Source organism: Leucoraja erinacea, chromosome 29, assembly GCF_028641065.1.
Source record: "Leucoraja erinacea ecotype New England chromosome 29, Leri_hhj_1, whole genome shotgun sequence".
NCBI lineage: Eukaryota > Metazoa > Chordata > Chondrichthyes > Rajiformes > Rajidae > Leucoraja > Leucoraja erinaceus.
Window position 1 is genome coordinate 11,566,950 of NC_073405.1, and position 12,495 is coordinate 11,579,444.

A 12,495-nucleotide genomic window follows, 5' to 3' on the forward strand; every position below is an offset into this window, starting at 1 on the left:
TATTTGTGTGGCTCCTTTTGGGGAATTATGGACTTGGACCACATGCTTTCTCTGTTCATTTATGCTGTTAAGGGTCATGCCATGAGTTGTACATTTTCCCCTTACATTCAACCTCCCAAACAACAATACCCCACACTTGCTCAGATCTGCCATTTCTACAATATCCCATCCAAACTCCATCTGCCATTTCTCTGCCCATTTCTGTAGCTGATCTATACTTGAACAGCCTTCTCACAGGAAGTAGAGTATCCAATCACTGTACCACAAAATACAAATGGTACTCTTCTTGGTATTCTTCAAATTACAGTCATTTTCAATGTCAGAAAACTAGCCATCCTTTTCACTCCCCCAAGTATTCTTTCATTTTTTCTCTCATTCTTCTCTTCTCAATCCCAATTTAAAACGATCACAAAATAAAACTATCCATGACAGATTTGGTTGTATGTATCTGGATACCAAGACATTTTTGTTTTATGTCCAAAATACAGACAAATACAATTTACTTTCAATCTCATTCTTACGGTATGGTTGCTTTTTAAAAAAAGGTGAACTTTTCATTCAACTTTGAATAATGGTTCAGAGATATGTAGAACAGTGAAGTACACCCTCAAGCATGATTTTCAATGGGAGAGGATGGTGCATTCCTCTGCTTAAAATGTTTAATGGCAACAGCCTCTGAAAAGTAGGAATGTTTGAATCCTGCTTGTCTTGATATTCCCCGTAAAATTTGATAAAGTTGTCCCTTCGAAATACGAGATCTTATCTGTGGAATCACCTGTGGAAAACCTTTACAAATCAAAGAAACAAGAGCAAAGGAAACAGTAATCTCTATAAAATATTTCACACTCAGCAAGCCAATATTTTTACTTTGCAATTTCACTTTTACATGAAGCTTTTGACACCACCTTGAGAATCCATGCCCTTCTTATTGCCAGGTGTGGAATCGGCAGATGACGTTTTGGTTTGGGACCCTGCTTCAGACTGATCTGATACCAGCATGGTATTTTCTGGGCCAGTGGGAAAAGAATCTAAGAAATAATACCAACTCATAAAATGGATGCTTAACATAGAGCTTCCAATAGTTGATCACACAGCCACACATAAAAGCAATTCTCTTGAAATTTTGTAAAAGCTCAAAAGATCAGCCAGCTCCTGGTCCAGAAGTATTATTACAATTTAGTGATCTACAAATTATTACTACATAGTTACACATTGAATTTAAATTTTCATTCAAAGGTGTGAACAAGGTTGACCCAAAGCCTTACAACGACATAGTATTTGGCATACAAATATATTAATCCCTGCAAATCTAATCACCAACCATAATATGTTAATTAAAAAATAAATATTAGATCTTTGCTTTAGCGAGATTGCTTTTACATTCTCATTTTGTGGTATTGTACTTTTTAACTTACCATCAATGGCAAGCCAATGGGAATGTCATATTACCATGTTCACATTTAAAACTTACAACATGAAATCCTGCTCCCAGCATGGTAGGCTCCCCCGCACTGCTATGGTCGTACTCTTGACATTTTGAACTTTTAAAGTCACATAGGTATTATATCGTTCTGTAAAAGATAAATTGATTTATGTCAGTAAACATTGATTAACTGAACATCATGGACATCGATTGCAGACACTGGCCTTTCTCTAGGCTGTGACATTGCAAGGGGGACTACGGCACTCCAAAAAGATAAGAATTAGGTGAAGGTAATTATACTACAGTGCTATTAAAAAAAGCACATTTTCTTCTAAAAAAAAGTGGATATTAAATGAGTCAGCAATCAACATACAGTCTCCAAGTAATACTACAATTAGATAGCAAGGCTTTATTCTGGTTGGAGGTCTGTTAGCAATACCACAGGATATAAAGTGAAAGGCCTCGTGATTGGTATAGGAAGAAGGGTTTCATGAGGTATGGGTTGTGGAAAACTTTCTTTAAAATGTATTTTACAGGTATAGTGAAACGGCAGAAAATACAACTGTTAACTTTATTTTCTTAACAGGCCATTCTATAAATACACAGGTAAAATCGGTCTCCTCCTTTTATGATCACCGATTCCCTGACAAAAAGCCTACAGGCCACCCCCAGTAACAAACAAATTCCCCTTTTTTAAAAAACATTCCTGTCAATTTTGCCCATATGTCAGCAAATACACAAAAATTACCTGATAGTAGTCACCATATCTCCACAGTCATGAATGTTATCTAAAGCTCAAAATTTACTTAATGAACACTTGGTCTACTATTTATAGGAATGTATGTACGTATGTTGGCCGTTTGAATGGAATAATATTATGAGTACGAGTGTCCACAAGTCAGGTGTTGGTAACCCAGCGATAGTCCCTTCCTTTCATGAAAATTAATTTAATTGTTATTATGTCATCCATATCCAGGTATTAACAGTTTACAACAAAATCAATTTTGGAACCAAATGTTTGTGCTTACAGAAGAAATTAGCGTGGGATGGGGTGAGGAGCTGGTAATAAGAGCATTTTCTTAACAGAATAAATGCAGTGCTCGGTGCCGACGCCAGTGATGTGAACTATTTACAAAATGAAATTTGGTAATGGTATTTTCCAAAAGTATCTGATTAATAGTGCTATGGTCGCTGTGAAAAACTGTATCCAATTGTCAGAATATTTAAATTTTGACATTACAAAATATTGTAAAGATGGAAGGTAGACAAAAATACTGGAGAAACTCAGCGGGTGAGGCAGCATCTATGGAGCGAAGGAATAGGTGACGTTTCGGGTCGAGACCCTTCGTTCCACAGATGCTGCCTCACCTGCTGAGTTTCTCCAGCATTTCCGTCTACCTTCGATTTTTCCAGCATCTGCAGTTCTTTCTTAAACATTGTAAAGATGGATGCTTGCATCAAATATCCTCAGCAAAACAATTAATTGAATCAATATTTACCTTGTGGACCATCAAGCTTTGCTTTCTTAACTGAAAAAGAAAAATTGGGATAACATTTAGAATATTTTTTTACTTCATTCACTGTACTAAAACAAATAATTCTGGGATCATGCACTCACAGGAAGCTAGACCAGAAATTAAATGACCTGTTCATAGTAATTTTATTAAAACCATGCTTAATTCTTAACAAATGGCCATGTGCTCAAAGTTTCAGGTAAATCCTATAGATCATAAATCTAAGCTGACACTCCTTATCGTACAGTGGTATTGCTACAAAGTCAGATAAGACAATGAAGAAAGTTGTTAGTTCTCTCAGCCAGCTGTTCAACGATCCCAATGCAACATTTCAAAGGGTAGTAATCCCTAGCACCTAGACCTCAATCAATATCTCAAATATTAACTGATCATTACCACACTTAGAGCTTGCTATGCACAAATTGTCTGCTACACTTTCTACCTTACAACAGCGACAACACATCAAAACGATACCTTGTAGGGCTGCAAAATGCTTTGGGACATCTGAACAGTACTTTGTCAATGCAAGTCCTTCTTAAAAAAAACTACAATCACTGCAGATTTCGATTATTGAGTACACCACCTGTTCAGCAGAGCAGGATATTAAACACTGTCCTTAAATATAGAACACAAACTAGCACATGCATATTTCCAGCCTAATTTAGGTCCCCTGCCACTTTATTTCAGAATGCCAAATGTAGTGTTGGCAGGTCTGGGCTAAATTTTGCTGCATGACATTAAAAAATTGCAGACATTTTTTAATATCACAAATGCTTCGCACGCATGCTCTTACATGGGGCAAGTATGATGATAGCATCTGCTTCCCTTGTATAATGCAAGTAGTAAAAATAGACTTTTTGTTGCAATAATCAATATTAATTTACTATTAACTACGTTCAGATGCCAAAACCTAAACTGGATTTGGCTGTTTGGGTTAAACTCTTTAGAACCGCATGGTGCTGCAGAAGTTAGCACTGTGGCCTCAGAGCTGCAGGAACCCCAATTCAAACCATTTCTCAAGTGCTATCTGTGGAGGTTGCATGCTCTCTTCCATGTGCTCTGGTTTCCTCTCACATTACAAAAATGTGTTAGTAGTTTAATTGACTAATGTTAATTGCCCCTAGTGTTGAGAAATGGCAAAAGGAATTAATAGGCAGTTGATGGGCATGTGCGAGAATAAAATGCAGAAGCGTGGAGAATTGAGAAGAGAAATAGGATTAATAGAATTGTACTACAGGATGCTGCATAGATCTAATGGGCCAAATGGTGATCTCCAGGGTTGTTAAATTATGTATAATTGAAAAATTCTAAACATCAGGTAACCATATATTCTCCACTCTGTATCTTCTCCTTTGCACTATCTATTGTACTCGAGTTTGAACTGATTGTATCCATGTATGGTATATGTGATCTGTTTGGATAGCAAAACATAGCTTGTCATTGTTCTATTAAATGTGACAAAATAAACCTAAACCCAAACCAACATTGGGTAATATTCAGAATTGTTTTCCATTTTTCACATTCAGCAGGACACAATGTCATTAAAGATACAGAACAATGAAATCAATCAATAATCATAATTCTAAATATAAACTTATAAGTGCCAGAGTAATACAAATAAAGTGTTTTTTTTATAAATTCATACACAAGTATCCGGATAAGTTCTGCTTCTCCAGGAACAAAGCATCACTGCCTCCTTCAGTGTAAATCTATATTTAAGATGATGTATGAAAGTATGCCTCCATTTTTTGACTGAACAGCACATCCAAATGTCATTACCAAATTGACACGTCAGCTGTCTGCCCCGAGTGTTTTAATTCAAAAGCTAGAGTTTGAGCCATAGTGACAGGAGTTCATGAAATCCCAATATACAAAGACTATTCCGAACAAACCTCCATATGAATTAACTCATCCCACTGCACACTTTTAGTTATGCCTTATCAATTCAGGGGGAAAGTACTGTAAAAATGCTTTTTGTTTTAGCTAAACATGTCTAATTTACAATCACAGATTTTGATAACTTCCAAAATATTTACAGTAACTTTATAATTGATTAGAATACACTGATTTAGAAATAATTATGTCAACAGCTTACAGAATGGAGTGAAGACAATAAGGAGATGAACTGCTAATTAAATATTGAATTGCTATCTATGAATTGCTATATATATCACAAACAGCAGAGGTCCCAGTACAGAACTTCACTGGTCACAGAGCTCCAGCCAAAATATCTACCTTCCACCACAAGCTTCTGCCTTCTATGAATAAGCCAGTTCAGAATCCATTTGACAAAATTACCATGAATCCCATACATCTTAATCTTCTGGATCAGCCTATGATGAGGGACCTTATCAAACGCCTTACTAAAATACATGTATACAACATCCACACCCCTACCTTCATCAATCTCCTTTGTCATCTCCTCAAAAAAAAATCAATCAAGTTAATGAGACACAACCTGCCGCGCACAAATGTGTGCTGACTATCCCTAATTAGCCCATTCTCTTCCAAATGAGAGTAAATCCTATCTCAAAGAATTCTCTCCAATAGTTTCCCTACCATTGATGAGAGGCTCACTGGGATATATTTCCCTGGATTCTCTCTACTTCCCTTCTTAAACAAAGGAACAACATTGGCCACTCTCCAGTCCTTCGGGACCTTGCCTATGGCTAAAGAAACAAAGGTTCCATCAGGCACTAGGGAGTTATCCACCTTAATGTTCTTCAAGAGACTCAGCTGACATCACCAAATTTGGAGGAGTTAAAAACAGTGTGGAATGCAGTTAGAAGATATAGATGAGCTGCAGAACTAGGTGGAGACAGGGCAGATGGAGTTTAACCTAAGCAAGTATGAGGTGTTGCACTTTGAGGTTGAATGTAAGTAGGGCGTATACAGTTAATGGCAAGACCCTTAACAGCATTGATGTGCAAAGGGACCTTGGAGTCCAAGTTCATAGCTCACTGGAGGTGACAGCACAAGTAGATAGGGTGGTTAAGAAAGCATACGGTATGCTTGCCTTCATTGCTAGGGGCAAAGAAAACAAGAATCAAAAAGTCATAATGCAGCTCTATTAGACTTTGATTAGGCCGCAGTTGGAGTATTGCGGTTCTTGTCGCCCCATTACTGTGGAGGTTTTAGAGAGGGTACAGAGGAGGTTTACCAGAATGCCGTCTGGATTAGAGGGTTTAAACTACAGGGAGAGGTTAGATAGACTTGGATTGTTTTTTTTCTGGAACATTGGAGATTGAGGGGAGACTTGATAAAAGTATATAAAATTACGAGACGCCTGGAAAGGGTAGACAGTCCGTTATTTTTCTCCAGGGTGAAAATATCCCATACTGGAGGGCATAGCTATAAGGTGAGAGAGGGAATGTTTAATGGAGATGTGCGGGGCAAGTTTTTGTTTTACACAGAGTTTGGTGGGGGCCTGGAATGCACTGCCAGATGTGGTGGTGGAGGCAGATACGATAGTGGCGTTTACGAGACTTTGGGATAGAAACATGTAAGTGCAGGGAATAGAGGAATATGGATCATGTACAGGCACTTGAGATCAGTTTAACTTGGCAGTTTAACTTGGCACCTGAAGGGCCCATTCTAGTCTGGTACTTTTCTATGTTCTATATTCTAGGTAACCAAAAAGGATGATGAGGGCAAACCCATAGACGTTGTCTGTATGGACTTCAGCAAGGCATTTGATAAGGGTTGGCTGCTCTGGAAAGTTCAATTGCATGGAAACCAACGAGAGCTAACAGAATGGATAAAGAATTTATTTCATGGAAGGAAGCAGATAGTAATGGTGGAAGGATGTTTTATGGACTGAAGGACTGTGACTAGTGGTGTGCCTCAGGGATTGGTGTTGGTGTTGTTTGTGGTTTATATCAATGATTTTGATGTGAAGGTTGTACTGTATTGCAAAGATTGTTATCAAAAACTATAGCAGGATCTTGATCAGTTGGGCAAGTGGACTGAAGATTTGTTATTAGAGTTTAATGCAGTTAAGTTTGAGGTGTTGCATTGTGGAAAGTAAAATCGGAGTAGTGAATGGCAGGGCCCTGCGGAGTGTTCTAGAAGGGTTGACAGAATGGTCCCAACCCGAAACATCACCGATCCATGTTCTCCAGGAATGCTGCCTGACTCGCTGGGTTTTGCATCTTTCCTTGATGAATCGGCATCTGCAGTTCTTATTTTCTGATATAATTCTGTATTTTTTTTTACTTTGAATCATATGTTAGCATGATTAGTGGAAGAGGATGAATCTTAATACAAGGGAGGCACGGTGGAGTAGTGGTAAAACTGCTGCCTTGCAACACCAGAGACCCGGGTTCGATCCTGACTATGGGTGCACGGAATATCTGTACAGAATTTGTACGTTCTCTCCGTGACCTGCATGGGTTTTCTCCGAGATCTTCGGTTTCCTACCACACTCCAAAGACATACAGGTTTGTAGGTTAATTGGCTTGGTATAAATGTAAATTTGTCCCTAGTGTTAATGTGCGGGGATCGCTGGTCAGTGCGGACTCGGTGGGCCGAAAGGCCTGTTTCCGTGCTGTATTTCTAAACTAAAAGAAACTGAACGTTAAAAGGAGGCTTTTAAGTTATCCTTGATGACATGGATAAAACCAAACTTTTAAAAAAATCAGTTAAAAAGTTAACAAACCCAAATATTTCTATTGTGGTGTAAAATTTCTCACGAGAAGCATGCCTCAGTGTGCTGTCCCGTCATCCCACTACCAGATATTTATGCATTAGTGGGTGAAAGTGTGAGTCAACACACATTGTGTATAAAAATTGTAGCGCTATCTTGTACCGTTTGCCGTAATTGCGGGAGCACAGCCCGCACATATATAGAAACAAACAAGAGGAGAGTTTTAGTAATATATAGATAGAAAGATAGATATTTAATTTATACTCAGTAATTCTATTCTCAAAACATTGTTATTTCTTCACAACCAAGCTTTGCTTCCCATTCATTTGAACAAATGACAGAAATTAACATTTTTTATTGAGGATAGTTGCAATTTTTTTATTAAGGATAATTGCAATTTTTTATTAAGGATAATTGTCCCTAGTGTGTAGGATGTGAAAGTATTTTACGTGGTGATAGATCAAAACATGAAGGATTAAGTCTTTCAGGGCTACGAGGAAACGGTTAGAGGAGTTGAGACCAACATATACGAGCCATAATCATATTGAACAGTCAGGTAGATTTGAGGGGCCTGGTGGCCTGCTTTCTTGTGTTTCATTGTGAGCACCAAACTCAACATACTAGATAGATAAACAAGTGATTTTATAGCTTCATCCAAAAGGACTGCTTAGGTCCCTGGATGGCAAGATGGGAAGAAATAAAATTATAGGTGCTGCATATCCTGAAATCATGAGAAAGTTCCACTAGTTGGTATAGATGGAGCAGCGAAAATGCGGGAAAAAGGGCAACATGTCAGGGAATGGTTTTGAAGATGGCAAAAATTGAAATAGATTATCCACTGAATGCAGAGGCATGCAAGGTGGGTAGCGAGGGCAGAACAATCTAACCTTGCTCTAACACAGAAGAAAATGGAGTGAGCATAGGTTGAGGAGTAGGAGGGAATGCAGCCAAGCTCTCTGTCAACTATGTTAGGAAACCATGATTCTGGAAGTATAAAAAAAACAGAAGTATGGAACAAATCAGAATATACAATGGAAACGAAGAACTGAGAAATGAAATGAATTCCTTGCAAAAGGCAGAAGCATTGCTCAAACGGGAGGTTGTGTATCAATCCCTAGAATAAGGTCCAAAACAATAATAAACATAGGCAGTTAAAAGACTATGCACAGCTATTCTACTCTCAATACATGTACTGGAATCATAGAATCATACAGCACAGAAACAAACTCCTGGCCCAGCCAGTCTGCATTGACAATCATTCGTCCAGTTAAATCATCATCAAACTCTCCCAAATTCCACCATTCACTTATAAACAAGTGGCAATTTATGGTGGTTGATTAACCTGCCAACCAGCATGCCTATCAGACATGGGAGAAAACCCATTGAATACTGGGAAAAAATGCAAACTTTGCACAGACAGTACAATTGATCAGGTTTGAACCCGTGTCTCTGTGCTGTGAGACAGCTTTATCAGCTGCACTACTATAGTCCGCGGTAAAACATTGTGTTTATGTTACAAAAAACAAGCTCATTTGTGTAAAACGTTTTCTGTCCAGTTTGATTTTTCTTTACAGGCGGATTTTTTCCCCCATAATCATCCGGCCCGCCGAGCGCCTGCCCCGAGCCCGACCCAGCGCCCGCCCCGAGCCCGGCAGAGAGCGCCGGCCGAGCTCTGGCTGTACCGCATCCTTCGCAAAGCCGCTGGCACGGCTACGCACCTTCTGTGAACATGTTTGAGAAAGAATTGCAGATGCTGGAAAAATCAAAGGTAGACAAAAATGCTGGAGAAACTCAGCAGGTGAGACATGCAAGGATTGCATGAGTCTGTCTCACCCGCTGAGTTTCTCCAGCATTTTTGTCCCCTATAATCTTTGTTTTTGTCTACCTTCTGTGAACACGTGATTTGATGTCTGCCATCCGGAGCAGGATGGGGGCGGGATCCATTTGTACACATGATAGATGTGGCCCGCCATCCGCTCACAGACATGTGCCCCGGCCAGTAAGCAGAACAAGGTTGCTGACCCAATTTAGATCTTCATTCCAATGTGATGACAGATTGCCATTCCCCATGGTTCATCTTGTTAATTGACAATAGTGACAAACTAGACTAACTGGTCTTCACCATAAAATAGTAGGCCTTCTTGCTGGACTCTCCCAATTTTGAAACTCATGATACTCCAGAAACCATTACAAAGGCATGTTATAGCATGAATCATTCCAATATCATAGGTTTGCTTACTTTGCTATGTACTAAACTATTTTTGAAAATAGCAGATGGGCAATTCAAATACACTAAAAGTAACCACTAAAAGTAACTAAACCAGAAAGTTCAAACACTTGTTTGTCTGAATGCTCACCACTGTCTACATAACGTAGAGTTGAGTCAAGTCTATTGTCACAGTATGGTGAGATACAGGTATAATGAAAATGTTGCTTGCAGCAATACCAGTCTATTAGACTCAGACAAAACACATGAAAACAAATTACACATAAATTACATGTAACATTTCTAAAAGAGGTGCATTATAGTGTTCCGTTGTCGACATAGGATGAGGGTTATGCAGGTTGACTGAAGGACCTGATAGAAGCAGAAAGTAACTGTTCCTAAACTTGGTGTTGTGCAACTTCAAGCTTCTGTACCTTCTGACCAAAGGTAGGAGTGACAAGAAGGTATTGCCCAGATGGTAGGGATCACTGAGAATAGATGCTACCTTCTTGAGACAGCACCTGATATAGTGGTTTTCAATGGAAGGAAGTGCTGTGCTCTATAGCCTCTTGTGTTCCCGGAATTGCCATACCGGGCCATGATACAACCAGTCATGATAGTTTCAATGGTGCATCTGTAGAGGTTTGCTAGAGTATGGTGAATCTCTTAAAATTTCTAAGAAAGTAGAGGCGTGCTTTCTTCATGATTACATCTGTGGGCTGGGCCCAACATAGGTCATCTGACATGATATCACACAGGAATTTGAAACTGCTAACTGTCCCCAAACTTGACACACCAATGAAATCTGGTGCATGGTCTCCCAATATCCCCTTTCTGAAGCCAACGATTAGTTCCTTGATCTTGAGCAAAAGGTTGTTGTTGTTGTTGTTGTTGCACCACTCAACCAGGTGTTCTCTCTCTCTGTGTTGTATGCTGATTAATCACCATCCAAGACAGATATTACTAGTTTTCTTCCTTTTTACCCATTTATAACATTTTTGATTACAGAGTATTGTGTTATAAAGCCAAAGTGGTAGCTCAACTTTAGTTAAAAATACAACTAATGCCTAGTAATCATTTCAAAATAGTGTCATGAACATTGCATGAATCAAGATATACTTTCACAACCATTTATACCTATGGATTAAAAAAACTCTAGTGACTTCAAACTATACTCACAATTTCAGTCAACTCCTGCCAACATCTGAATGAATTATAGAGTACAATGTATACAATGCAACTGCTAGACTGAATAGGATGTGACTTGATTTTATCAAATAACCACACAGCAAGAAAAACTTTGAAATATGTGCATTGTGATGCTTAATCAATTTGTAAAATTGTGATGGTGCAGTTGGATTTCAAGGAAACCACCATTTGTGATTGAAAATCGTATTCAACTGTACTATAGAAAGCAAGTCATTATACTAAAAAATGATCTAAACATCTTTTTTGGTGTGCGCATGCAATCAAAGTCAGCCTTGCAATAGGTTTACCTCAAAGTTCATAATTCCTCAACTACACTAGCACTGAACATTGACAGTCAAGTGACATTTCTTTCTCCATTTTTCTCCCTTTGAGAAGCAGCATGGCTTGTATCATCTGAACATACCACAAGTACACCTTCTTTTCTACATCTAAGAAAAATTGCCACATAGTGCAACCTGATAAAAAAAATCTAGACAGTATTAACAAAATATATTTGCACATCAACATATTGTGCAGTCTCAAAATTGTGAAATACGGGCTGCCATTAATGACATTCCATTACACTAATTAATTGATATTTAAGCACAGTTGGAAAGAAAGATGCCACAGAAACAATGACACATCACAAACATGTCAAAACATCATAAACTAGCATTAATGCGAAGCGTCCTTAACATTTAAGTGTTGAAACCAAGCCACAAGGAACTGTCAAGTAATTTCAAAAGCTCAGCACTATACGGAGGCATAGAGTTATAGAATCAGAGATTGATAGTGTGGAAACAGGCCCTTCGGCCCAACTTGCCCACACCGGCCAACATGTCCCAGCTACACTAGTCCAACCTGCTCGCGTTTGATCCATATCCCTCCAAACTGTCCTGTCCATGTACCTGTCCAACTGTTTCTTAAATGTTAGGATAGTCCCTGTCTCAACTACCTCCTCTGGCAGCTTGTTCCACACACTCACCACAGAAAAGGTTACTCCACAAATTCCTATTAAATCTTTTTCCCTTCACCTCAAGCCTATGTCTCTGGTCCTTGTATTCACCTACTCTGGGCAAGAGACTCTGTGCATCTACCCAATCTATTCCTCTCATGATTTTATATACCTCAATGGGAGCAACCCTCATCCTCCTGCACTCTGAGTCCTAGCCTACTCAACCTCTCCCTATAGCTCAGACTCCCTAGTCCTGGCAACATCCTTGTAAATCTTCTCTGTACCCTTTCCAGCTTGACAACATCTTTCCTATAACATGGTGCCCAGAACTAAACACAATATTCTAAATGTTGCCTCACCAACATCTTATACAACTGCAACATGACCTCTCAACTTCTATACTCAATACTCTGACTGATGAAGGCCAATGTTCCAAACGTCTTTTTAACCACCCTATCTACCTGCAACTCTACCTTCAATGAACCTTGATAATGCACTCCTAGATTCCCCTGCTCTACAACACTTCCTATAGTCCTAGCATTCATTGTGTAGGTCCTGCCCATG

General features: G+C 38.9%; 1 protein-coding gene across 1 annotated transcript in view; it reads right to left on the bottom strand.

Annotated features, from left to right (window-relative positions):
* Nucleotides 1–12,495, bottom strand: part of LOC129711157 (protein unc-13 homolog A-like) — a 162,571-nt gene that overhangs the window by 138,488 nt on the left and 11,588 nt on the right. The window contains exons 2-3 of the mRNA XM_055658609.1: nt 2,923–2,952; nt 1,472–1,571 (exon numbers count right to left, since the gene is read on the bottom strand). Of these exons, the coding sequence (XP_055514584.1) occupies nt 1,472–1,571; nt 2,923–2,952 (130 nt within the window). The remainder of the gene's footprint in view (nt 1–1,471; nt 1,572–2,922; nt 2,953–12,495) is intronic.